At 52.7% G+C, this 27,558-nt stretch overlaps 2 protein-coding genes across 2 annotated transcripts; both read left to right on the forward strand.

The window, feature by feature from the left end:
• Positions 1 to 6,206: 6,206 nt before the first annotated feature.
• Positions 6,207 to 16,962, forward strand: LOC309886148 (protein-arginine deiminase type-2-like; the record flags this gene model as incomplete). Its single annotated transcript, XM_082776731.1, has 16 exons — positions 6,207 to 6,298; positions 7,720 to 7,903; positions 7,998 to 8,067; positions 8,194 to 8,255; positions 8,364 to 8,481; positions 9,054 to 9,179; positions 9,945 to 10,123; positions 10,293 to 10,396; positions 10,547 to 10,658; positions 10,724 to 10,831; positions 13,247 to 13,398; positions 13,666 to 13,810; positions 14,863 to 14,956; positions 15,875 to 15,960; positions 16,149 to 16,277; positions 16,729 to 16,962. 16 exons carry the CDS (start codon positions 6,207 to 6,209, stop codon positions 16,960 to 16,962), a joined length of 1,995 nt encoding a protein of 664 aa, XP_082632857.1.
• A 473-nt stretch (positions 16,963 to 17,435) lies between these two features.
• Positions 17,436 to 27,513, forward strand: SDHB (succinate dehydrogenase complex iron sulfur subunit B). Its single transcript, XM_082777126.1, has 8 exons — positions 17,436 to 17,528; positions 18,469 to 18,596; positions 19,895 to 19,980; positions 22,054 to 22,190; positions 22,505 to 22,621; positions 24,875 to 24,976; positions 25,184 to 25,306; positions 27,270 to 27,513. The coding sequence occupies exons 1-8, from the start codon at positions 17,454 to 17,456 to the stop codon at positions 27,345 to 27,347; spliced, it is 846 nt and encodes a 281-aa protein (XP_082633252.1). The 5' UTR covers positions 17,436 to 17,453; the 3' UTR covers positions 27,348 to 27,513.
• Positions 27,514 to 27,558: the final 45 nt, after the last annotated feature.

Genomic DNA, 27,558 nt, shown 5'->3' on the forward strand with positions numbered 1-27,558 from the left:
AATTGCGGGGCCAGGGAGGGGGCACAGGGGCAGGACGGGGTGGGGATGCACAGCCCTGCCCTGGATGCTCAGCAGCCAGCCCTTTCGGGGCTCCTTCTCCCCTTTTTCCCTCACCTCCCTTACAGCTCCATATAAGGACTCCAAAGCTTTATGCATTAAACATTTCTACCCCTCCTGTTATGCAGGATGGTAGTTTAGGCTTATTATAATACACGGTATCATTAAAATGAAGCATTTTCTTTAAAACAACCCAAATTTTCCACGCAGGCTCTCTACAGGTGACTCACGGCCTCGGCTACCCCATTAGGGCAATGCCTGCACAAGGCACTCACCGCTGCAGCAGCAAAAGGAAATGTTTGCTCAGGCTGGTCCTTCCCTTCATAACAACTCCTGATGAACGCGACGGACAGAAATGGGTGCAGGGAAAACTGGTTATTTGGCAAGCAGGGATGGGAAGAAAAAAGAAAGCAAAACAAGGCAAGAGGCTTTCCGTGGAAATTAGGGATTCTCAGGTGTTTTGTTTGGATGCGGCATTTGGGGAATTGTTTTTTTTTTTTAATGCGCGTGAAGCTCCCACGGGAAATGCCCCGGTCGCTGGAAGAAATGGCTTTCAGGAGATAGTCATCTCTCTCCAGGCGATCCCAGGAGACTTCGCTAGACGGCAAAGAGGAAAACTGGGTGAGATGGATCTTGCTGCTCCTCTGGGAAGGAGCTTCGGGGCCAACCCGGGATGGAGGCGGCAGCAGCCCTGCATGTCCCACGGATGGAGACAAAAAGGGAGATGGGGAAACTCCATCACCGCTGACCCGACACGCTGACAACCCCGCTGTGGTTCATCCCGAATCTCGTTGCAACAGGGGCAGGGCGATACAGGGATGGCACGGTCCTCATTGCAGCAGGACCCCTTGCAAGCCAAAAGAGCTGGAACAGGCTCAGCAGAGCAAGGAGGACTGGTCCCCACCATTGCACCGAGCTGCACGTCCTCTGCTGGGGGAGAGGCAAGCTGGGAGCCACCACCTGCACGCACCTTCCCCTGTGAGATCAAACCAACACCACGGCAGCTGCTTTAAACGTCTCCGAGCAAGTCTACATTAAAGGGCTCCAACCTTAATTGCAGCAGCAAAGCAGCACCGTGTCTCGTACGCGAGCACAGCTTTAATAAGATCATGAGAGTTTGCTGGGGCGGGCAGGATGCTCAAGAGAGGGGAACACTAGAGGTGTTTCCAGCCTCTCCAAGACCTTGGCTTGGGATTTTAAGCAAAATTCCATGTCCTGAAACCCATCAGGAGCCAAACTCATGATGTTAATAGATTTGTGAATCGTGTTGGCTCTTGAGACATCCTAGAGGAGGGTTTTAGGGGCTCACATGCCCCTAAAACTCATAAAGCTGCTGCCAAGCAGAATCACTGCGAGCTCCTTGCATCCCCCATGGAAGAATTTGCCTGTAAGTCTACCAAAGAAGATCATTATGTAAGGCTGCAAGTTGGATTTCCCACTTGCGGCCGCTGGTCGCGCTGGTTTAGACTGGGCACGGTGCTGAGCTTGCCTCCTGCTGTGATTTTGGCACCGCATCCTGCTCAGCTGGTTTGAGCCCTGTGCTGGACAGGGAACACACCTACATCCCCACGGGGTCATGCTGTTATGGTCTGTAATCTGGAAGCAGGCGGAGGATGGTGGTTTCTGGCTCCCAGCGAGCACCAGGGCTTCGGCACAGGGCTCCCGAGCGTGCCCTCCTCCCCACGCCGCGGCCACGCTTCTCCCCCCAAACCCGCCCCAGATCGCATCCATCAAGGAAGAAGCCACGAAGCTGAAACTTCATGCTTGTGTTGGGTTTGGTGCGGTGTTTTTATTTTTCCACAGACAGACTCGGGTTTAGTCACAGCGCATTTTTGACCAGGCACAGCAATGCTCGCTCCAGCCCCAAGCACCCCATCTTTGCTGGGTGGCAGCTACATTCACCTCTTCTTCCTCCTCCACCTGCTATTAGCGCTGACATGCCCATGCATAAGAAGAATTTCAGTTTTAAGCCATCTGGCCCATTCAGAGCTGAGTGTTTCTCCCTAATAACACCTTGTCCCGAGAGGTTGTCATTAAGGCTCCCTGTGCACAGTGGCTCAGAGAGGGGTGGGCAAATTCAGACCCCTCTGAGGGCACACGAACCCCCTGCACCTCTCCGTCAGATCGAATTGCACATTGGCGAGCTTGTTTTTGGGTGGCCTTGCTTCATTCCCCTCTCCCCCCGATGGGTCCTTTCAGGCCGTTTCCAGCCATGATGGGGCAAGACCCGACCCCCAGAACACCACAACAGCCCCGACCCCACGGGGCTTCCCTTCTCACCCATCCTGCACCGCCACTCTGTCAAGGAAAGTTTGATAATCTCCCTAAGCCGGTAATTACACCTTATTTATTACTCTGCATGCGTAATTGCAGGCAGGAACTTTTAAGAGCCTTGTCAGCCTAATTACTTGCAACAGGGGAAGGCATCGAACCAGTTATCAAGTCCCGCTCCTGTTTGCATGAGGGTTTTTTGCTTCCTTCTGGTGCGGAGCCGTAATGCCGCACGGTGGAAGCATCCTGTGAGGTTGTGCTCATGAGGCTGCTGAGGCTCTGCATCCCCTGTCCCGGCTGGTGAAGGGCAGGAGAATGGTTTGGACCAGAAAAAATGGTTTGAAAGCTGGTAAAACCCAGCAGTACTCGATGATGCTGGCTCTGCAAACACCTTCGCCTGGGTGAGAAAGCAGCAAAAAGCCCCCGCCGCCCTTTCTTCTCCCCCAAAAGTGCCTGCCGCCTCGTAAAACATGGAGGCTTCATCCCTGGCAATCCCAAAGCAGAGCACCCCATAAAACTGCTTCTGCCCCCAGGCTGGAGCCGTGCACGCGCCCTGGGCTCACCCTGCCCACGCTCTCCCCCAGTTTTGCATTAAACGCACTGCCCTATAAATCCACGCCCGCGTGTCCCCCCCGGGGAGAGCAACGCGGCCGTGGGTCGGCGCGGCTTCGCCCGAGCTCCTTCATCCTCCTCACTGGGTTGGTTTTGCCTCCTCGAAGCTGGCTGCTTCTTCCAAAATAAAGGCAGCGACATGCCCCAGCAGCAGCGACAGCAGCGCCTCGTGCCTCCGCTCGGCCGGGCACCTGTTTGCACCTCCTCACTGCAAAAGGTCAGCTCGAAAGGACGCCACGGGGGGATATTTCATGCTTCCCTCCTACTCCTTGCAGTCATACACGTGCCTGCAGGAAGGGACTGCAAAGCACCCAGCCAGGGCGAAGCGCACATGAGAACCCTCACGGAGCAGCTCCTGGGGTTGTTCACGAGCTTCGGCTTGGCTATCTGCTCCCGTCCCCCCAAATTAGGGCAGGCACAGATCCATCAGCGGCGGGGAGGATTACGCAGAGCAGTTCCTAATCTGATTTTTAAAAACCAGAGAACTCCTTTGACCAGATTAACTATAGCTGCGAAACCACGAGCCTCCAGACATGAGCGTGTGCGTGTGCTTGTATTTGCACACACGTCTCGTGATGGTTCACCGGGGCCGATCTCCCGCCTGATAGCACAGAGCAAAGCCTGCGTTGGGAATAGCGCTTCTGCCTCATGCAAAATCCCATCCTCGTGCTATGGACCGAGGTTTGTTTGGCAACTGGCTGAGTGAGTTTGAGCTTCCAGTGCCTCTTGTGCAATGGGGACAGGCAGGTCCTCGCGCTTGTCCCCACACAGGATGCGGGACTCCGTGAGTCTTCCAAAGGCTGCAGTAAGGTTGCAAAGACCACGGCAGGCTTGCAATGAAGCTGCACAGCTTGCAAAGAACCCTAAAGCCTTCCAAAGACCCATGGAGACTTCCAAAGACTCTGCATGGTTTCCAAAGATCCCAAGAAAACTGCAAAAAACCCCTAAGGTTTTCAAGGACCCCCCAGAGACTTGCAAAGACCCCCAGAATATTTTGAGGATCCCCAAAGCCTTGCAAAGAACCCAGAAAACTTGCAAAGACTCCGCATATTTTCCAAAGACTCCACACAGCTCGTAAAGACCACAGGAGGCTTTGAAAGATCCCACACGGCTTGCAAAGACCCCCAAAGTCTTGAAAAGACTGTGGGAACGTTGAAAAGACCCCAGAAGGCTTTCAAAGAATCCCAAAGCCTTGCAAAGACACTGCCCTGTTTTCAAAGACACCAGCAGGATTGCAAAGACCCCCAAAGCCTAGTAAAGACCCTCCTTGAGTTCCAAAGACTCCAGAAAGCTTGGAAAGACCCCAGCCTCCTTCCAACTGATCCCTCAAAGACAAGAACCAGTGTGGCAGCATCCAAATCCCACTGGGAAATCAGCCCCTGCCTGCAACCCAGCCACCCTCCTCTCTTTTTGCCCCAGTCCAGGATTTTCCCCGCTTTGATGTTGCTGCAAGGTCCCACGGTGGTGTACCAAGCCCAAGCCAGAGCCACCCAAGAAAAACCACGAGCAGCAAGGAATACTCCTGCTGACTTGAAAAACCTCAATCGATGGCGTGACCTTGGGAACCTTCTGCAAGATGGGAGGTGGTTGGGGTTGTTTTCTTCATAAGGATTTAAGCAGCATTTCTTTTCCTTGCTGACAAATGAAATACTAAATCCCCAAGTAAAGGAATTGGGAAGTGAAAATGGTATTAGAAAAGCTGCTTTGCTTGTTTTCTTCTGAAACAGGGATTTTACACCTGTGTCTCCAGCACAGGGTCCCAGGAGAGCACGAGGAGCCGAGGCCATCCCATCCCACTTGTTGCCTGCAGGGAAGGGATGCTCTGGGGGAAAAAAAAAGGAAGTCTCACATGGCGCAAAGCTGGCGAATGGAGCCTGCTTGTGCAAATACCGTGTGGCCTTGGTTTCTTTTTCCCAATTATTTCTCTTTCTGGTTCCTCTTTCACTGGTTTTTCTTACTGTTGGTGGTTTGAATAGACTGGAGTCGAACGGATGAGGGTAAAACCACGACGCTTTTCAGAAGAGGGAGCCTCTTCCAGCTGCTGGCAGCTCAGCTCAGGTTGAGACACCCAAACCAGGGGTCCCTCAATGCACCCCCCCGGGCTGGCTATGCACAGCAGCAGTGCTGCTCTGACCATGATAGCACAGCCTGACAGCAAAGTGTTTATAACTTCTTATACTCTTGGGAGAGAACATCTACAGCCTTTAATAAAATCTCCCTCTTGCCACAAACCTCATTTTTGCATGTGCAAAATGCCTCCTAACTGCCCTTTTTTCTGCCTTTTTTTGTGTGTATGTTCCCAATCTGCTCAGCAATACAAAGTCTTCACTCCTGTTTGCTCAGGTCACAGGGAAAAAAAAAAAAAAAAAAAAAAGGGATCCGCTTCAGATGGGAAACTGGATTTGAGCTCATTTCCTCTGCCCTGGTCACGGAGAGAGGAGAAAGCTCAAAAGAAAAGCCCAAAAGGGATACAAACAGGGAAGATCAAACTGAACATTTCTGCTCCTCGCTCTTTAATTGCTTGCAGCAGGTTATTCCAAAATCTGGGGCAGAAGTTTGGTTTCCAACATGAATATTCAGCTCGGCGCTAATAAATAATGCAAACGCCCGCGTGGGCAGCGCTGGCTCCCGGTGCGCCTTGCCGTGGCGCCAAGTGGGGCGCCGGCTGTGCACAACCACCACGGCTTTCCCCATGCTGGCGTGCGCGGAGGCAAAGGGAAGCGAGCTGAAAGCAAGCAGGGAAGCAAAGAGCATCCTGCTCTAGCCCGAGGGTTGGGAAATTCAATTTGTTCCTCTCCAGGCAGGCAGAGGTTTTCCCTAGAGAGCAGAAAAGGGGCACAGGAGGAGGAGAGGGTTGCAAACACCAGGGGAATCCAAAAGCACAGCAAAAAACACCTCCGAGGTTCTCTTGCATCCTCCTCCCCACCGAGCTGCTCATCACAGTCTGGGGAGATGCTGGAGGGAGTGGGGACGGGGACAGCTGGGGGAGCTGCATGCATGGGGCTGGCACAGGGTGGGCACCGGGCCAGCTGCCCTCCCTCTCCATCCCTTCCCTCCCTCCCGAGATCATTTTCCTGGGGCTTTGGAGGGTCCAATCCAACCGCCCCCTCCCTCCGAACCGGGGTGGGGGCACACAGTCATCATCACAGACTTTGCGAGCTCTGAAGGTGGGCTGATTTGCTGCGGGGCTGGCTGAGGAAGAGGAAGACGAGGGGAGGAAGAAGCTCCTGCAGCAGGCAGCGGGGTGTGCGCCTCCAGGCAGCGAGATGCTGGGGGAGCGCACGCTGCGGCTGCAGCACGGGAGCCGCATCCAGGCGCTGTGCGTGCTGGGCACCCACCTTGCCGTCGATGTCCACGGGTGAGTGGGATGTGAAACCCTACCTGCTCCTCAACCTATTTCTCCCCACGCACGTTTCCCGTCCCCGTTTTTCCTTCTGCTCCCCCAAAAAGCCCCAGCTCTAGGATTTGATGCAATTCATCGGCACAAATCCTCCCCGGGCTTTGCAAATCTGCACAAGTCCCGGGCAAGTTTGAAGCATCAGTTGCTGCATGACATACGTACCCCAGGTCTGTAAACGGGATGAGTCTGGTCCACCTGCGGTCAACAGATGCAGTGCTATTTCAGAAAATTGCTGGAGAACAGAGGGATGAGCAGGGATGGGGCATTTTGAGCAGGAGCCATGGGGACAGACAGCAAAGGAGGTGATGCGGCTGGGAGAGGGGAGGAAAGCAAGATCTGGTGATGATCTGTGTCCTCAGAAAGCCTGCAAGCCCCACAGTACCTCTAAAACAAGCCTAACGCTACCCTTCGAGATAATTGAAAGTAAAAAAAAAAAAGGTTATGTGCTCTTTTCATGGTTCGTGCCAGTGCTCACCCAGCTGCTTTTGCAAATCTTGCCCTCTATACTCCAGCCAAACAGTTCATCTGGCTTCTCTCCGGGTCAAATCTCTTCCCAGTGGGATTCCCGAAGCCCAGAAACCAAACCAGTTTTGCATGCATAATTAAACAGAATTGAGCAATTTAAGAAATGCCCAGGCAGCATCAGGCAGACTCTCAGATTTCCTCTTCCCCCGATGCTCAGCAGTGCTGCCCTCACTCAGAAACCCAATAAATGGTGCTGTAATGGTGATCCAGCATGGGCGCTCGGGTGTCAGTGCTCAAAGGGAGCCTGGATTTTGGGTGCTGTAAGCAACCCAAAAATAATAACCCTGGATAGATGGGGAAATTAGGGACAGGAGAGGCAAAGGGGATGCACAGAGCAGCTCAGAAAAAAGCACTTTGGACTGGGAGCGATGCTTTGGGATTGAATGATTGAATGGTTGGGATTGAATGAAATAAAAAATGAGAGTTTCCCATGGTAAAATCCTCCAGCTCAGCTGGAATGCTGCTACACTGAGCTGGGAAATGCTGGGTTTGCCTCAGTTGGCAAATAACGCAGATTTCTCAGCTGAAGTGCAAACCAAGTTTGGTTCCAGTGGCGCTGAATGCTTTGGCTGTAATTAGAGTTAACGGCAATCTGCACTGATTGCTACTAAATACACTCATTTTTCTACAAGAGCATGTTCTGTCCTAAAAAGAGAAAAAGAAAAAAGAGAAGAAAAAAAAAAAAAAAAGGCACCTCAAACATTCCCAGGCCGTGAGGAAAGGTAGAAAAGAGGCAGCGGTGAGCACGGAGACGCCAGCCTATGTTTTGGGTGGAGAGCCGAATCGTAATGGGAATTGGTGGTTTTTGGGTGCCGGATGTTCAGACCTTGGAAAATAGAGCGCGTTGCTTGCAGGGCGGCCCCAGCCGGGGCAGTCGCCTTTGGGGTGAAGCACACGGAGGGGGTGAGCGTGGAGGTGTTGGCACGGGGCCGAGCCGAGGTGGGGCCAGCACCCAGCGGGACGCGGTGGCCGCTGGACGAGGGGACGGTCCTGAGGTTCAGCATGAGCCGGGCCAGCACCGAGGTCAACGATAACAAGGTAAAAATCGGGGTGCTGGGCACCGTGCCAGGCCCCCTCCTGGCTGGGGATGGAGGGCATCCTTCCCCAAGCAGACAAATTTGGGTATTTCCAGGTAATCGTCAGCTTTTACGCAGAGGGAGGGCAGCCCATCGATCAAGCTGGGGTTTTCCTCACCGGCATCGGTGAGTAGGGAGGCTCCCGTGATGCAGCATCCCTCTGAGCAGGGGACAGCTTTGCCAGGTCGGGGGGGACACGTGCGCACACCCAACCCACCCTATCCCGGGCTGACAGTGGGGTTTGCCCTCCAGGACTCTCCCTGGATGTGGATGCGGATCGGGATGGCGTGGTGGAAAAGAACAACCCCAATAAGGTAACCCTGCCCCTTCCCTGCATGGGTAGTCCTTGGGCTTGCAGGAGGCCAGCTCATCCCAGCTGCTGCGTCCCCATCGCCGCGCTGAGCCCCAGCGTGGCGTTTCAGGCCAGCTGGACATGGGGACCCGAGGGACACGGGGCCATCCTGCTGGTCAGCTGCGACAGGGAGATCCCCTTGAGTCCTGCGCCAGACTGCGATGACGAAAGGGTGTTCAGCAAAGAAGGTAATGCAGTCCCAAGCCCAGCTCCGCTTCAAAAAATACGCAAAAACGCTGTTATTCCCCCCTCTTTAATCTTTTCAGGCATGAAGGCTTGCTTGGGAATTGGCTGCTCTCTGCTCTGACTCAGCTGAGCTGCTGAGTAAGCTCCCCATGCGGGATCACGCTCCCGTCCTCGTATTTTGTTTTAATTATCGCCCCAAGGTCAAGCAGGGGCACAAAGCACAGCCAAAAAAACAGCGGAGGTGCCGCTGACGGCAGGGCTTGGCCGAGGGATGCTTGGGGCCAGGCGCACGGCCGGCAGCCAGGAATACCCGCCTGTTCCTGGAAAACCAAACCACGCCAAGCCAGTGCCCATCGGCTTTTTGAGGCCAGGGACCGGCTGTGCCAGGGGAAAAAAAAAAAAAAAAAAAAAGTTTCAAAGCACAAGCCACAAGCCTTGCTAGCAGGACCGCAGGCTGTTTTTCCAGCATGCATGCCAAGGCTGGTTACAGGGAAAGGGCACGCTGCTTGGCGCAGGGCAGGAGAGCACAGGCTGGCGGAGCTTGCACCCAGGTTTGTTCTCGCTCGCACCCCAGATTTGCTGGATATGACTCGGATGGTGTTGAGGACTGAAGGGCCACAGCACCTGCCACGGGGGTATGAAATCGTGCTCTACGTTCCCGTCTCTGATGCCGACAAAGTTGGGGTCTTTCACGTGCAGAGTAAGTTCTTCTCCATCGCTGCCTCCTCCGCCCCTTCTCCCACTTCATGAGGCTTTTGTCATCTCAAGCTCTTGTCTTCCCATCCCGACCTCATCCTCTCCATGCTCCTCAAACTGTGCTTCTGAAGCACATTGTGCCCTCACCATCCCTTCCCCAAATTTTTCCAGCCTTAAGTCTTTTATCAGATGGTAAACTCGAGATGCGCAAGCAGAGGCGCAGCGTGGTGAAGCCATTTACCCAAGGTCATCCAGCAAAGCAGCAGCAAAAAATAAAAACAAACACAGGTGTCCTGACACCCTGATGCTTCCTGCACCAGGCAACATGCTCTAAGACACGTTTTCCCTTCCTTGTTCCCAGCTGTGGACACGGTGGTTTATTCCCTGGGACTCATCCAGCCCAGAAACGTGCCATTAAGCACATTTAAACATGGGATTAAATCCATCAGCAGAGGGATTTGTGGCATTGCTACCCCATGGGAGGTCTGGGGGGCTTCCAGGGCAGAAACCTCATGGAAACGTCTTTGCAATGCTGGCTCCAGCCCAGAAAAGGCTCTCAGACGTTTTGCCCACCCGTCTTGTGCACAAATGCAACATTGCAAGCACCTGAGCTGCGTTAGGGTCATTCTGCCAGATGAAGTTTCCTCCGCCAGCAGAGGAGAAGCTTTGGCACAGGGGGTGCTGGAAACACCTCGTGCACAAGCAGAACGGGTTAGAAACCACCACAGCTTTTCGGAAATCACCCACCTTCTCCTTTCGGTCTCTGCAGACCCTTTCTTCGGGCAGCGCTATGTCCACGTGCTGGGTCGGAGGAAGCTGTGCCACACCGTGCAGCACGCTGGCGGGGCCGCCGAGCTCAACTTCTTCGTGGAGGGGCTGCGCTTTCCCGACGACTCCTTCCCCGGGCTGGTCTCCATCCACGTCAGCCTCCTGGAGACCCTGGCTGAGGTCGGGGGCTCTGGGGAAGGGGGCAGAGGGAAGGCTGCAACAGCCCCAGGTTACAGGGATGGGGAATAGACCATTAGCTTACCCCAAAAATGATTTCAGGGTAGGGTATTGGGGGCGATAGGGGTAAATGGGGAGTGGGAGAGCCCTGATTTCTGCTCGCCTCCCCCAGGGCATCCCCCACACGCCGATTTTCACCGACACGGTGGTGTTCAGGGTGGCACCGTGGATCGTGACCCCCAACACGCTGGCACCGGTGAACGTCTTCGTCTGCAGGTAAGGGCCGAGGGACAAGACCTCCACGGCCAAATTGGCACTGGCCCCATGGGGTCACCGAGCCGGGGGGCAGATGGACAGAGTGCCAGGGCCAGCCACCCGTCCTCCAGCACCTCTCCATCCCTTCCCTCCCACCACCCGCTCTCCCAGCATGAAGGACAACTACCTCTTCATCAAGGAGGTGAAGAACCTCGTCAACAAGGCCGGCTGTGACCTGAAGGTTTGCTTCGGCTACATCAACCGCGGGGACCGCTGGATGCAGGTAGGTGGGCACCGGGCTGGGGGGCACAGCCTGCCCTCCCTGATGGGTTTTTCTCCCTGCTTTAGGATGAGATTGAGTTCGGCTACACCCAGGCACCCCAGAAAAGTTTCCCAGTGGTGCTGGACTCCCCGCAGGTCAGAGGGATGGAGCGAGCCCCCATCAAGGAGCTGCTGGTAAGAGCAGGGCAGTCACTGGCGTTGCCCTAGGAGCAGGGTTTGTGCTTGAACTCTTACCCCAAATGCATTATAACGAATTGGCTGAAAGACAGGAGTACAGCACTGCTTCGTCCCTCTGCATGGAGAAACCACCCCGACACCAACAGCCTCACCCCTGAGCATGGATCAGGGACAGGTCCGTGCCCCGCTGCCAGGGAAGCCCCCACCCTGGAGGCAAGGGGGAGCTCGGACCCCGGGAGCAGCAGGCTCCGGGCACGGGGTGCATTCCTTCACCCCAAATAGCTGAGCAGCCACAGAACCATTCAGGCTGGAAAAGACCTTCAGGACCATCACGTCCAGCCACCGACCTGTCCTAGCGAGCCCCACCACGAAACCACATCCCAGCTCTTAAGTTTTCCAATTGCGAAACGAGGAGTCTCAGCGGGCTGGTTTCTCCGTTCCTCCTCTGCACATGTAGCTATGCCTCAGCGCTCGAGCAGAAGAGGAAAGAAAGGTGTGAGAGGAGTCGATTTACTTGCTCGAAAGACTGCAAGACACAGGCGGCTGCCAAAATCCTCCCCACAGGGCTTGGCTGCCAAGGCGAAGGGCAGGGCACGCGAAGCAAGCTGCTGGGAGAGCAGTGACCCCGACCAGGGCATTTCAGGAGAGTCCCGCAAAGACAAGTGTGGAAAAAATGACGTTTTGAATGATCCCTTTGAGATCTGACCGTGCAGGAAGGGCAGGACAGCCCTGGGGAGCCACCAAACCCTGCCCCGTACGCCCAGCCCTGCTCTGCTCCCCAGCAGTATTTTGGCAGCTCACTTATTTTTTTATTTTTTTTTTTTTTTTTTGCTGCATGCCAGTTTGGGGAAGGTTCCTCACTTTAAAAAAGCATTGAAACACACCATTCCTCATGCCAACAGTGCATGCAGTCCCGGATTTATCGGGCAGGACGGGAGTGCTGTGCTGATCCACTCCTTTGTGAATAAGCTGAGCTCCTACCAGCCCTCCTTAGGAATTGCTTTGCTTCGTATTCAGAGGAGCAGTTTCGGCCTCTGGAGCTGCTAACATGCTATACACCAATTTCTGCTTTCAAGCCTCCCCTAATCCCCAGCCCTATCTTTCCAGTCTCATTTTCCAGCTAGGACCACGCAGCCAAAGGCAGCGCAGGTCCTCCTCCCGCCCAGCCAAGCCCTAAGCCCCCGGGACCCTGCACCAGGGAAAAAGGAAACCACAGGGAATTAGCCCCTCAAAACCCATCTGGAACTGATAGGGCTCGGATGCTGCCCACAAACCCGGGATGAACCAGTGCTCAGACAGCTGAGCCTCCGCTGGCCCTGCTGTTTATTAAATTGAAATGGGTAGGGGCAGGTGCTTCGTGCTCAATCCCTGCTGCAGCTCCCGGCTTCTCCGAACACCCTTGATTTTTTTAATTTGATTTTTCTAAGCGCCTCCTAGATCGCTTTTTCCCACTTTTTTCACGCTTTTGGGTCTTCTCGCTTGTTTTTCCCAAACCGTACATTTTTGCCTGTAACCGCGTCCCACCTCCCTGCTGCGTTTCTGTCCCCCTGGGGCAACACCGAGGGCTTTGCACCCGCGTGCAGCCGAGGCAGGAGGATCAGTGCAGGTTGGGTGCGGACAGGGCAGCACGTCGAGGACAAATCCACTCACTGCAAACACCGCCGTGCCCGCCCGAGTGAATTGGGAGACAGCCTGCAGGAAACCTGTCTCAATTGAAGCACCCCCGTGGTTTACCCCCGAGGAAACCCGACACTAATAAGTGATTGAGGTTTAATGAAAAACAACAGGTATCGGATTGTGGCTGAGGGGCTGCGCAGGAACTGAGCTCCAAACCCACAGCGACTTGAAACAGAGAGCGAGGACAAGCAGGATTTGTGTCCCTGGTGCCTTTTTCACCTTGTTTTTAGCATTACAATCTCTCGCTCGGCACATCCCAGACATGGCACCAAGGGTTAATCTCCCAACACCTCAAATCCCAGATATATTCAGTCCTGAAAATCAGGCTTAGATGGGATTTAAGCGAAGCCCAGCCCTTCAGGTGGTTCTTATGCCTGGGGAGGATTTACCCTCGAGGGCCACAGCTCATCCTGCTCCACTCCAGCCATCCAGAAACTCTGCTTCGGGGCTGCCCCAGAAACTAATTAGCTTAACGTGGACACTTAAAAAGCAGCTGCGAGATAGCAGAGATCACTCCTGGACTCCATACTCCAACTCTGCTTCTGGCACTCGCCATTTATTGCTGAGCCCAGATGCCCCGGAGACTTTCATCTTCCTGCTTTGCCTTTAGGGCTGCCTCTTCCTCTTCCCCCATCCTTGCTATTTTTACCCACCAGAGCAGGTCCAGGCCCAGCGGGAGGAATAAGGGCACGGATGGACTCACGGCAACGCTCACGGCAGTTTCTCTTTTTGCAGGGCCCTGATTTCGGCTACGTGAGCAGAGAGCCTCTCTTTGAGGCCATCTCCAGCCTCGACTCCTTTGGCAACCTGGAGGTCAGCCCTCCTGTCACCGTGGCGGGGAAGGAGTTCCCCCTGGGGAGGATCCTCATCGGCAGCAGCTTCCCCACGTAAGAGACGGGAAAAGCACACACTGGGGATGCAAAGGAACCACGGGTGCCCCTAAATACCACCAAAACTCACATTAAGCACCTTCATTTGCCAAATTTTGTCCTTTCTATGGAGGGGGTGCACCCAACCCCATTGCTCCATTCCTGCCTTCACATTTCCTCCCTCCCTCCTTTCCTCCACCCTGGCTGCAATCTATGTGCATGCACATGAGGACAGATAAATATTTACTCCTCTTACACCCCTCTCGGGGGTTGTTTTGCCCCCAGACCCGCAGGGAGGAGGATGACCAGAGTAGTGCGGGATTTCCTCTTCGCCCAGCAAGTGCAGGCTCCCGTGGAGCTCTACTCTGACTGGCTGGCCATGGGCCACGTCAACGAGTTTGTCACTTTTGTGCCCAGCCCCGATACAAAGGTACCCTGAAACCTTCTGCTGCTCTGTGGTTTCTCTTCGGGGAAGCTAATCCCTTTGGGTCAGCTCTAGGGAAAATCCCAAAGCTCATTTCCTTGACAGCCCCAGCTGGTGCTTGCTTGGCTTCTCTCCCATGCCCCTAGAAGAAGTGCTCTGAATGCAGGAAGGGATTTTCTTAGCTGTTGTCAACCCCAAGAGATCAGGGAAAAGGTGCCTGCAAAGGGAGACTCATATGAGCTGCCCAGGGCTCGCTGCTGCTCAGCATCTCTCCGATGGGCTGGAAACAGGGGGAAAAAAGATGTAGGAAAGAGCTAGCCTCTGAGAAACAGACTGTTCCCTCTGGGGAAAACCCTTGGCAGGATGGTTCAGAAAAGGAGTCATTATGCACACACACACACCAGGAACCCTCCTTTTGCCTTCATCTAGGTTGTGCTAAGCCCCTGTAGAAGAGATCACCAAGACCAGAGCAAGCTGGGACACCCATAGGGCTCAGACTATGCATTCATGATTCCCCCAGTGGCACGGGAACATGCCACTTTTTGCTGCTCGAAAAAGCAGAAAATGCTGCTTTTTCTGCCTGCTCGTGAGGCATCAGAGCACTTGCTCCATCCTCCCTGGCTTTCCCCTGCCTTGTGACACCCGCCTGGAGACAAAAAAAAATCCACACAGAGGTTGAAATACCAACACAGCCAGCAGCAGCACTCCCCCTGCCCTCCCCAGGGCTCATGCACCCCACCAGGGGGGTGGGCAGGATTGGACCCCACTGCATCCAGGCTGCAGTTGCCCCCCTGCCCCATCCCTCCCGCCTGGGGCAGCCCCAGCAGCATTTGACCCCTTGGGTTAGGTATTTCCCTTCAACACCAGTAGTAAATCACCCTCCTTCAGGTGTATTTTATTAGCACTGCATTAAATACCTCTATGTTTAAGAATATAACCTCAACTTGTTCGCAAAAGGCCAGAAACAAGCCAAGGGCAGCTTCCCCAGGGAGGGGTATGAATGCAATGGTTTTGGATAAGCCCCTTTCAGTGACTGTTCTCCCTCCCACCTGTCCCAGAGATTTCGGATGCTGATGGCCAGCCCCACGGCGTGCTACAAGCTCTTTCGGGAGAAGCAGAAGGAGGGCCAGGGCGAAGCCACCATGTTCAAAGGCAAGGGGGCAGCAGGCAACCCAGGGGGAATTGTGCAAATCCCACTGGGGTGGGTGGAAGCGTGCTGATCCCTGTCCCTAAAATAAAGGCTGAGCTTTGATGTAGGGTGAGGCAGCCTGAGGGCGGCAGCACCCGACATGCCTGGAGTGACATGCGGGTGTTGGGGGCACAGGGAAGGGGACATTTTCCCAAACCGTTGCCCTTCAAGGCTGGCAAGAGGGACTGGCATGCTTGTCCTTGGGCAGGATGCCTGCCCACCCTCGAGCCCTATTTTGGGAAAGTGAGTGGGATGTGAGGGATAAAGCCCTCTGCCCAGAGGAGATGCTGGTGGGGTGGGATGGAGCATCTCTGTAAATACCAGCTCCAGTGGAGAGTGACACAACTGGGGGTCTCACGTCACCCCAAAGACATTTCAGTCACTCTGGACTGGTAGCCAGTTTGGGCAGCCTCTGACTGAGGTTTTGTTTGGGATAATACTCATCTGTCTTCAATGAAGTCGGGAAAGGACACCCATGCCACCACAGGGCCCTCTGGGACTATGCTATCTGCCTAGGAGCCGAACCTCCCAAAACAAGAGGTGGCTTCTGTGGAGGAAATACCTCTGATCTTATGGAGCTGGGAATTGCGACAGCATAGAAACTGTTATCCTATTAGCTCTATCATCAGGAGGATGGATGATACAAACTTTCCAATGCTCTCCAGGTCAGGTGAAGATACTGTGAAAAAGGCAAAGCTTTCCCTCTTGCTTGGTTTCCCAGTAAGCTAAGAAATGGGATTCCCAGCAGCCTCAACCTCAAGCCAAAACCTTAATCCAAGCTCGGCAAATTGGGATTTTGGGGAACTTTTCCATATCTGTGCCACATCTTAAGCCAGGCTCCTGCAGGCATCCATTTCACCCATCGGGGTTTGCATTTGTAGGATATTCGGGGACGGACACAAAACGAGTGACAATTAACAAGGTCCTTTCCAACAACATTATGGTGCAGCAGAATCAGTACGTTCAGGTAACAGCTGATATTTCTGATGATAACCAATATTTCTTGTGATAACAGCCCCAGGGTGGCATGAACTTTCAAAGGAGGTATTGCATTTTGGCATGTTCTCCTCCTGCATGAGAGTGTCCACAGGGCCACTTGGGGGAACCTTGTTTGCCTGCCTGTCCCCCCAGTCCCTTCTTCTCCTCTCCTTCTAGCGCTGCATTGACTGGAACAGGGACATCCTCAAGAAGGAGCTGGGTTTGACAGAGGAGGACATCATCGACCTGCCAGCGCTCTTCAAGCTTGACAAGCAAGGCAAGGCCATGCCGTACTTCCCCAACATGGTGAGAGGTGTCCCTGCTCCTCGCGTTCTCTCCAGTCAGTGGCTGTGTGTTTTGAGCTGTGGAGAGGAAAAATAGCTAAGCCCATGACCATGATCCTCCCGTCCTTAAGGATGTCCAAAAAAGCATAGTGCTTTCCTGCCCAGAAAGGGAAAATACCTCCATACAGGCTCTGCAGGTTGACTACCGTTAGCTGTAACCTTGTGTCTCTGATGCATGTTGCTCATGGTTGGGTTAACCTGAACAGCTTTGAGGTGAAAACCTTTCAAAGTGGTGAAATGGCAAGGTTTAAATATATAAAAAAATAAGGGAAACAGTGCTGGATCTCCTGAAGGGAGGCTACAGAAAGTAACAGCCGTAACTCAATTTTGGGAGGATCACCAACTGCTTTCCTTTGGCTTCTCAGCTGGGGATGCTGCTGGGTACCCCTAAAGCGCCCCGTGTCACCCCACAGGTCCCCATGATCATCCTGGCCAAGGACCTGGGCATCCCCAAGCCCTTCGGCCCAGTGCTGGGTGGTGAATGCTGCCTGGAGCACCATGTCCGCAGCCTCCTGGAGCCACTGGGGCTGCGGTGCCACTTCCTCGAGGACGTCGCCTCGTACCACGGGAAGCTCGGGGAGGTGCGCTGCGGCACCAACGTCCAGCGCCGGCCCTTTGCCTTCTGCTGGTGGCACGCCACACCATAGCCGCGCCGCCACCTCCCTGGCCCGTGGCCGCCTTTTTTGGCGTGTGTTGTTTGCACTTCAGTTAACTAATAAATTTGCTGTGGGAAACGAGGTGGAGCGTGACAAAACGGCGGGGATAAGGGCGAGAGAAGCAGAGGAGGGCGCTCAGGGGGACGCTGGGGCGGGGGCGCCATCTTGGCACCCACCATTTTGCCTGGCCCAGTGCTGAGGCTTTGGAAAAAAAAAAAAGAAAGAAAAAAAAAAGAATAAGGGTGGGATTCAGCACGAGGAGGGCCGTCCTGCTCTGCCAATCCCCAAAAAGGGGGAGGGACGGGCAGCGCTATCCCCCTGTGCCACAGCGCAATGCCACACTCAACATGGCGCCTCGCCGCGCCCGCCGCCACACCCAAGATGGCGGCCAGCACGACCCCTCCCGCCTCCCTTCTCCTCTTTGTCGGCCTGGGCGGCTCCTTCCGCTTCCGGGCTGGGGGGCGGAAGTGCGCAGCGCCAAGATGGCGGCGGCCGTGGTGGGAGTCTCCTTGAGGCGCGGCGTCCCCGCGCGGCTCCTGCGGGCCGGGCCCAGGCCGGTGAGGGCCCGGAGCCGCCCCGGGGCTGCGGGGAGACGGGCGGCGGGGCCTGGAAGCGGGGGGGGGGCCGAGGGAGGTGGGGAGGGAGCGGGAGGGCGTTGATGGGGGCCGGGGGGAGCTGGAGGGCAGGCGGGGGGCGGAGGGGTCTGGGGGGCGTGTGGAGGGGGCAGGGAGGGTCTGGGGGGGGAAGAAAGGGGCGAGGAGGGGTCTGAGGGGGTAGGAGGAGGGCAGAGGGGTCTGGGGGGCAGGAGGGTGCGCGGGGGGGTTGGAGGGGGGCTGGAAGGGTCTGGGGGGCAGCAGGAGTGGGGCAGAGGGGTCTGGGGGAAAGCTGGGGGGCTGGAGGGGGGTGCAGGTGCAGCAAAGGATGGGAACGGGGCTCGGGGCAGGTAGGAGCAGGGGGAGGGGATCTGGGTGGTGGGGAGGGGCTGGGATAAAGAGGGCTGGCAGGGGGGCTGGGGCGGGTTCTGAGGGGGAGGCGGGGGCTGAGGGATGCAGGGGGTCCAGGAGGGGATAGTAAAGGGCTGGGCACGGGGATAGGAGCACTAAAGACACAGCCTGTGGGGTGAGCTGGGGCAGGGGGCCTGCAGGGGAGAGGGGCTCCCAGGGGAGCACTGGGAGAAGGGGGCCCTCAGTCCAGGGCAGGGTAGGGCCACGGCTCTCAGGGCAGCTGTGGGGCTGGCACAGCTTTCAGTGTTGTCCTTGAGTTTTGGGACTGTGCCCCCTGGTTCTTGTGAGAGGAGAGAGCCCCAGGACAGAGGAGTGCCAAGGTGCGCCGCCCTGGCAGATCCTTGGAAGGGTTTTCTGCACGCGTGCCCGAATGCAAAGCCAGCGATGGATCCTGCAGCTCTGGCCCCGAAGCGCACAGCCTGGAGACGTTTTGTTGCCGGCTAAAAGCCGCCCAGAGGGACCTAAGGGCCCTTCTGCTGCTGTTCACATGCAGATCTGTCGGGGAGCACAGACAGCTGCTGCAGCAGCGCCACGCATCAAGAAGTTTTCCATCTACAGATGGGATCCCGATAAGCCTGGGGACAAGCCCCGCATGCAGACGTACGAGGTGGATTTGAATAAGTGAGTGCACCTGATTAGGGAGAGGGCTGCTCAGCTTCCCCGGCAGGGAGGTGCACCGGGGCCGCGTGTGCACGCGCGTTATCTGACAGGCGATAACGCAGGGTGCTGGAGAGGGTTCCGAGTTGACAGCTGAAGGTGTCAGAAGTCTCATTAGGCCTCAGGGATCGTTAAAACCACGTTAGAGCAGTCAGGGAGGCAGCGCCTCAGCCGTGTTACGCAGCACATCAACATGGGAGAGGCCCGGTGTTATTTCTTGATAAATCTTGCTGTGAGCAGGTGGGATTGCTGCCACTCCCTCACCCCGTGGTGACAGCTGTGACAAATACAAGTGTCCCCTGAATGCCAGCGTCTCAGCAGCTGTCAGCAATACAATGGTCACTTCATTTTGTGACTCTGTGAGGTTTCACCTGGGTCCCTGATTGATGTTGAAGACCTCAGTGAATTCGTGGCTGTAATGAGCTATATTTATACGGCAAATTTGGGGGCATGTTCCAAAAGGAAGCAGTTTTAAGCACGGCTCATAGTCCCAGACCTTGGAGATAAGGTGGAAGTTTTATTGTCTCACTTATTGCTTCTAGTCAGCTGCTCGTATTGAGCTTCCAGCTTGCACACTGGGGTAGCTACACCAAGGAAGCTCGCGTTTCTCCGTGATCCCGCAGGAGGGTACGGGCTGCCCTGTGGTGTAGAAACCTTGGCAGGGGCACACATGCCTTGACTTCCTTCAGCTGCTGCCGTGCTCCTGCCGGAGGAATTCACCTCGGGCCCTTCCTGAAGCGTTCAGATTCAGAGCCACGCAGCGCTGCTGAAGCACCACGTGACAGCGAAATCGAACTTTGCTGCTTTGACTTGCACCAGTTAATAATTTCTGGGTGTTGCCTGCCGTCTATAACATTACTGAAGTTTTGTTTGCTTTTGCGTGCAGCATTGCCTCCTGTGACTAATGAGGACAGGCAGACTTGTCAAAACCTGACTTAAGAGGCGAGAAGGGGTAGAGCTGCACGTTGTTTCCAGTTGTGCTGTCTGAACCCTCTCCAGCTGAGCCAAATCTTCTGGGCATCAGCGAAATAAATGGCTCCTGTCCCACTCTGACCCTGGGGTGAGCCGCTGTGCCGAGGCGGGTGGGTTGTGCTGCTGATCAAGCGATCTCTATCTTGTTGCCTGGGATTGGCAAAACAAAGTGTGTATTTAATTGTATCCGAGATGAAAGTCCTTTTAGGTGGCTCTGAGTTGGTGCTAGAGATAAAGCAGTGAGGCTGGGGGAAATTATACAGCTTCACTGAGTTTGTTTTCTGCTATAGATGTGGGCCCATGGTACTCGATGCTCTGATCAAGATTAAAAACGAGTTGGACTCCACTCTGACCTTCCGCAGGTCATGCAGGGAAGGTAAGGAAGATGTTTAAGACTGCTAAACTGACTGTTTTGTCCAAATAAAAGCTAATGCTGACGGTGTGTGTGTGACTGGTGGAAAACTTCAGGGCAGACCGCAGCGTACCACTCTTCTCTTCCAGATGTTGTCCATGAAATCCCTCAGTGAATCAAGCAGGGAAGGTAGAGCTCGTGTTCGCAGGGTGTAATCACACAACGCCGAGCTGCAAGCAGTGTGCTCAGACAGCCCCAGTCATTCCTGTTTCTGTCCTAATCTTGTTCATCTTGCTGCCCTCCAGTGACAGACTGCGTAGGGAAGTTTAGCAAGAGAGGTTACAACAGCAGAACTGGGGGGGAAAAACGTGGCAAACGGGAGTGAAATGTAAGGGGCTGCTTCGCGTGGTGCTGCTGAGGAAATAAGCAGGGGTGGAACTGGAGGAGTGTGAATGACTTCTAGGAATAGCTTCAGGAATCTTTTTTGGCCCTTTGACTAAGCTGAACGATTGAGGAAAAGGCCATCTGGTGGTTTTCCACAGCAGAGTTCCTGGCTGGTTCTCAGGCAGGTACAAATCAGTGTATTTGTTTAACTGCACTCAAACTCACCAGTCCGGGTGACGTTCTACCCTGGGGAGAAAAAATCCTAATTCATGGGTAAGGTCGGTATGCTGAGCTTAAGATGATTGTGGAAACGCAGGAAGGGAGGATGCCTTTATGGAACGACTTTTGATTTAATGGGGTGGGTTTGCAAGTACTGGAAACTTAGGTCTAATTCTCTGATGCCTACAGATATCTTGACACAGATCTAAGTGAAAAGCATCCCTCAGTGCAGCCGTTTCCTGTAGAATCTGCATAGCAGGCAGAGGAATTTTATCCAGTGTGGTTGTTCTCAGTGTCTGATGTTTAGATAGCAGACACGGTTCCTGAGCAGCTGGACATAATTGCACTGAATAGTTTTCTTTGAGAATCTGAAGACAGATTTTTCAAGCTGGGCTGGTTTGGTCTTCTCTTTTTCTGCCATACAGGGGAAAAAAAAAATCTGATCACGTGTTTGTGTTGCTTGCTCATGGGCCCATGTCTGCAGTCTCCAGTTGTCTTGGTTCTGTCTCAGGGTGACTGAGAAATGCTCGTAACCGTTTCTCTCATGGTGGGAACAGCCTTGTTCGATTGCCAGTCTTTGCCTGGCAGTGAGGGCAAGGTTGCCAGTGCCCCAGGTGCCACGGAGGACTGGCTCGCTCAGCGCGAGGAGCGGTGGCGTTTCCCTGACTCACGTCAATTGATGCGTGTCAAATCCTCTGAAATTAGTTACGCCCTTCAGCACTTGTTGTCTTTCGATTGCAATGTCTTAGGCATCGGTCTGATTTGGATGCCAGAGCTAGCTCCTGACCTGAGCAGGATCTGTGGCAGTTCTGCAATGTTTTTTCTTGTGAACCTTGCCCTTTCCTGGGCTACATCTGTTCCTTGTATTACCGGGCGATCACGAGCAGTGTCACTTAATCCATTTGTTGAGCTATTTATATGCTGTTTGTTGTGTGAGTGTCCTCTCACCTTTAGGAGTTAATGAAAGCAGTGTATGGCACGACTACAGCCTGCTACAGAAAGAATCTTCTGCCTTGGGAACTTATTTTTGTGCTCCTGACCTTTAGGGATGCTTTTGACCATAACTGTGGGGCTGGTGGGGGACACATCTGCCTCCTGTGTTACAGTCCCAGCGTTAGCTGCCCCGCGTCAGGCCCCCGTTTGGAACTTGGGAGCAAAGCTGAATGTTTTCCCCACCCCAAGTAGCACGTACAGCTAATGCGTGATGTGAAGTGGTGAACTGTCTGAACCACTTGTTTTGCTGTGGAAGGAAGCTCAACACTGAGAATGTGTTTAGGCATTAATGAAAGCGACTCCAGCATTTGTTCTGTGTTTGAATAGCAACGTGTTTGGCTCAGTGGCAACTTCTGGCGTTTTCCTTGTCACGTAGAGAGTTCCTTAACGACAACAGAATGGAAGACAAGCCAGGGGCAGGTTTGGGGCCAAGAGGATCTTTCTCAATCGGGATAAAAGAGTAAATAAACATCTAATGCTTTGTTCTTTTCTCCCACTCAGGCATCTGTGGCTCTTGTGCTATGAACATCGCTGGCGGAAACACCCTGGCCTGCACCAAAAGGATTGACCCTGATCTGGGCAAGATCACTAAAATCTACCCCCTCCCCCACATGTATGTGGTGAAGGATCTTGTTCCGGTGAGTATCTGCCCTCTTCAGCTTGTGACCAAGAGTGACACCATCCCAGGCGGCGTGGGGTTTGGGTTGGATTAGGAGGGATAATGTTGGGAGATGGCAGCAAGATCACATCCCACAACTCACGTCTTAACTCCTGCTGATGCTCTCTGGCTTGGGTGGGTCTGCTTACCAGTGGTGACTAAATCTTGCCTCGTTAGGAGGAATGCGGCAGGTTGAGGTACAAAACACCTTCTGTTTGAATGATAGCAGAAGTTTGGTCTCTCAGACATCAGTCCCACTTAATAAATGTGATCTTTTTGCCTTTTGGCTTCTAGGACTTGAGTAACTTCTACGCACAGTATAAATCCATTGAGCCTTACCTGAAGAAGAAGGATGAGTCGAAACAGGGCAAGGAGCAGTACCTGCAGTCCATAGAAGACCGTCAGAAACTGGTTACCCTTCTTGTCTACCATTGAAATCCCTTCCAGATAAGAGCAGGGTTAAATGTAGTACAGTAGTTTCTAGTTCCTTTAATGACAAAGCTGTCTGGTACAAAGCCTGATGTGGGTGGAATGTGGTCCCTGAAATGCAGTGTCATGGCATGTCTGCATTGCTAGGGGTAACATTTGCTAATGAAATGCAGAACACAGTTGTGCTGAGGACTCTGACCTCATTTCCACTGTCTGTGCCGTGAAACTTGTGTGTTTGTAAAAACATTGTGATGGGTAGAGACTTGTAATATTCCAGCAGAGATCAGACGCTGCAGCTGATGCCAGGATGTAGGCTGTCAAGCTCAGCACTGTCTGCGTTACCTAGCTGCAGCATGCTAAGCAGTGCTGTCTTGTCATTACTTGCTGGGTTTTACAGCCCTGAAACTAATGGCAAAAGCTAAACCTGCTCAGATGTAGAGACATGCATGATATTGGTGAGAGTCTTTGGATGTCTGTCCTGAGCGCTGCGTTATTTTCAGGGGTTTTCTGGGAACTCGGTGTTCTTGGTTCAAAGCTTCTGCACAAAGCTGAGGGGGCTCTAAGGAACCATCTGAAGAGGTGGGAGGGGATAGTATTTTAAAAAGAGCTTATAGTGCAGGTAAGTTATTGTCTGGATTACCTTGGCTGCTGCAGGAAGTATTGTTAAATCAGCGATTTCTCTTCTGTCTCTGGCCTGTCTTGATGGATCCTTCGCTCGGCAATTTGAAGCTCGGCCTGTCAGTGCTCTGCTGTGATCATTGCTGCAGCGCTGCCACTGAGGAGGCTCAGAGTGGGCAGGCAGTGTAGATTTTGGCAAGCGGTAAAAGGGGTGAATATAAGCAACAGAGAGGAAGGCTGATTGAAGGGGATTTAATGGAAACACATGAGCTGCAGCCTAATTCTCTGCAGTGATGTTTTAAAATTTCCCATTCTGTGTGTTTGCTGTGAAGTTAGCATCCGATGAATAGACTTGTCATGTGCCCAGAACATCAGTAGCACCATGCAACTACTGCTGTGAAGTCTTAACAACCACAGGATTTTAGTTTCAAATAGCTTCTATCCAAGGGCAGCACTTAGTTTTTCTGCACTGCTTCCTAATGTTATCTGATGGCATATGTAAGGACTAAAGGGATTCTCCCACGCTTTTTATAAAGCAGCATCTTTGAAGTCACCTTCTCATTGAAGGAGAAATAAGCAAACCTACGAGTAGCTGCAAGAGCTGTCTGTGAATCTTTCTGACCACTAGTAAAGTTGATGTTTCTCATCATTTAACTTCCTCTTGCTTTGGGAATAGCTTGTGTGCTCAAGAAGCTGTTGGACACAAAGGCAACCAAAAAACTCTCACGTTGTTCTTCAAATCATCAACAGTTTGTGATGTTACAATTAAAAATGAGACAAATTTAGAGCAAAAGGTAACTGTGACTTAACTAGTTTGGGCAAGTCCCTAAGTATACTGGAGCAGTCCTTACAATGCAGTAGATTTGCTACAAATTCCCAGGAGCTTCTGGCATTGTGTGTTTTTTTTAAACTAAACTTAGTGAGACTTGTCCTAAAAAACAACTTTCAGATACATAGTTTAAGCCAGATTGGACTCTTCTAGGTTGGGGAATTGGTTGAGATAAGATTTGGGAGACTTTTCTGCCCCGTGGTACCTCCATGTACATCTACCTTTCATTTCGTCAGTACCCAAAATAAAAAGGCCTTCAGCCCTGTAGAAAGCACACGATGGCCAAAGGCTCACTCCATTCCCCTTCTGTAAGTGATTGGGGATCCCCTCAACATACATGCTAAGTGATGAGCTCGTCACTTCTCCCCTGGGCTCCTGGGTGGATTTTGCTTGTGTAACATGGCCTGGAATTGCTAATTGGTTGTGTGTGTGTTCTGTTCTTTGCCACTCATTGGGACAGGCTGGAAGCAAGGCAAATCGGTCGATTTCCACTTCTTTCCTCAGTTTTTACTTTTTTCTCTGATTATCACAAAAAAATACATATTGTAGGGGCCAAGGGGGAGGATTGTGTGCCTTTTGTTTCAAAGGACCCGTGTGTAGGTTTTGCTTTCTGCCAGCAGCAGTTCTTCAGCGTAAGGCTTTCAGAGTCACAGGATAGCATTGGGCCGCTAGAGAGGAAAGTGGTGAAGGAAGCACGTGCTTGTGTAAATCCCCTCTTTAAAAACAAAAAAAGGCTTCATCATGTTTTTTCTGGAGTGGTTTGACTGTGGTCTTTCATCTGTGTGCAGGACGGACTCTACGAGTGCATCCTGTGTGCCTGCTGCAGCACCAGCTGTCCCAGTTACTGGTGGAACGGGGACAAGTACTTGGGTCCTGCGGTACTGATGCAGGTAAGGACAGAGCCCACACGTCCTGTGGGACTGCTGAGGGACTCCTCAGCTAAAAGCCCTACAAATATCTGCAAGCACAAGTGGGACAGCATGACGTAGTCCACATCTTGGACCAAAATTCCTGGGTTAGGTGTGGCTTTTAAAATATCACACTGATTACTTCACCTTGAAGAATCATTTGGTGTGTCAAACGACACTGACTTTCAGGCCTATCGCTGGATGATTGACTCCAGGGATGACTACACAGAGGAACGCCTGGCACAACTTCAAGACCCGTTTTCTCTCTACCGTTGTCACACTATCATGAATTGCACAAGAACTTGCCCAAAGGTATGTGTTCTTCTAGCATATGTCCATTCGGGGATTGCTGGCTTATTTCCAAGCACCCTGTTTCAAACTGGTAGGAAAATGCCCCCTTTTTGTTTTCCTTGAGCTCTCCTTGGCTTGTGTGTTTCTTTCACCTTTTGAAACAGTGAGTTCTCAGCCGTTGTGCTTGTGACAGTGACTGTACAAGAGGATGTGGCAAAGTTTTTGTTGGACTTCACAGGAACATCTCTGTTTCCAAGATTGTAAGATTGTGACCGTAACGTGATTATGCAAGGGACGCTGCCAGGAATGGTATAGGGAAGATTGTCCTCTGTGGAGTCTGATCAGTGCTGTTAGCCTTGTGAGGAATATGCTTAACCCCAACACGGTGCTAGCTTACACTTCAACAGCAGCAGCACTTCCCTGATGTATTGTGCAACTTGCGTAACACAGAAGATTATGGCAAGTTTTCAGCGCCTTTGGGGGATGTGTTTTATGCTGACATCCTGCTGTAAGGGCTTTTCCCAGAAAGTCTGTTCTGTCTAGTATTTCAGTTGAGAACTGAGCAGCCTTTCCCAAATCAGAGTGTGCTTCTTCCTCATCTTGCAATGACTTTGGGCCTGTGGTTAGGCAGACAATCAAGTTTCATTTTCCTGCTAGCCATGTTATATTCTAGTCAGATGTTGCTTGCACCTAGTGGTAAAGCAAAATTCTTCTCAAGCTGTGAAGTAATATGAAGACAAATGCTTGAGTGGATCACGGATGTGGAAAAATAAGGTGCTTGAGATCTGGACTGATGAGTGTTTGTCAGGAGCACTGCCTGCTGCTTCTGTGTATTTAACATGATTCACTGACTACCGATAATCCCCCTTTTGTCTAGGGTGGCTTATTGTGATCTGGTGTCAGACGTAGTTCAGATAAAGGTGAAGGTTCAATCTGAAGATCTGGCTGTACCTAGTGTAGGGAAATAGCACAGTGGGGCTTGGTCTGTCAATTAAGAGATACGTCTATGGTTAATAACACGTTTCCCCTCACAAGCTGTAATCCTGGCTGTTGTCTTGATCAGCTCCGTACGACTGCGTGGTGAGCTATGCACCAGGGTAATTTCCTGTTCATGCTTTGTCTCGTAGTGCTGCTGCTGTCCCTGCAATGATATGGCAGGGTAGTTGTGATCCCCCGCTCTCATTTTGAGATTAGGCATGCTTGGTTTGCTAGCACTGCCGCAGGATTAGGGGCCTCTGTGACATGTTTCACAGAAAAACTTTTTTTTGGAAGACATGGTTGCCTTTTGCACAAGGAACATTTTCATCTTGTGACTTGGTATTCTTGCCCACTTCCCCTAGTGTCCTCAAATACAGTGTTTTTTTTTTTTTGTTTCAGGTTAGGAAAAAAAAACAAACGCACTTCTTGTGCTATCACTGTCAAGCAGTTTCCTGCCACCAGAAGTCATCTCATAATAAATACCCTTAGAAGTCCTGAATTCAGTCCTGCTTGAACTTCAGAGTTCCTATCACTCAGCCACTTACTCTTCTCTCTGATCCTTGCAGTGCTGACTAAAACCAGTCCTCTGTAGTCAAAAGAGCATTTTTCTTCAAGCGCTTCTGGCTCAGCCTCCAGGTGGAGGAGGTGTGCTCCAAGCTGTGCCCGCTCCCAGCTGGAGCAGTGCCAGTCTGACCCCGGGCTGGATGCTCTTCCCTTGTGCATCGAGGCTGGATTGCAGCAAACCTGCATCAGCACGCCTTATCCCAGGGGGCTCTGCGTGCTGCAGTGCCCAGCCTGCCCTCAGTATCCTGTACGCTGCCAGCACTTGAAGTGCAATGCTGGGCTGGGCTCCAGCTTTAAAAAATGGTTGCTGAGCACTCCTCTGTCAGCTGTTTTTATGAGTAGCAGTGTAGCTGAGAGTTTATGGTGACTTGGGTTGAAGCAAGGTGAGGGAGGATACTCTAACTTGCTGATTTCTAAACTCACCAGAACTTTCTCTTTTTAGGGTTTGAACCCTGGCAAAGCAATTGCTGAGATCAAGAAGATGATGGCAACTTACAAAGAGAAGGCAGCCGCTGCGTAATGCTGTTTCCTAACTGGAAGTGTAACACGGACATGCTTTACCTGAAAGTAATTTATACCTGGTTGAGCAAGAGAAGTCTCCAGTGGGAATTTTTGATGTTTTTTCCATAGGCTTGCATGTACAATAAATACTGTAAAGAAAAAATACGAGTTGCTGCTTTACTAACAATGCTGAACCAGTGCCTCTGCCTCTTGGACAAGTGGGTAAGCCT

Source organism: Aythya marila (assembly GCF_965140915.1).
Source record: "Aythya marila genome assembly, chromosome: 21".
NCBI classification, from domain to species: domain Eukaryota; kingdom Metazoa; phylum Chordata; class Aves; order Anseriformes; family Anatidae; genus Aythya; species Aythya marila.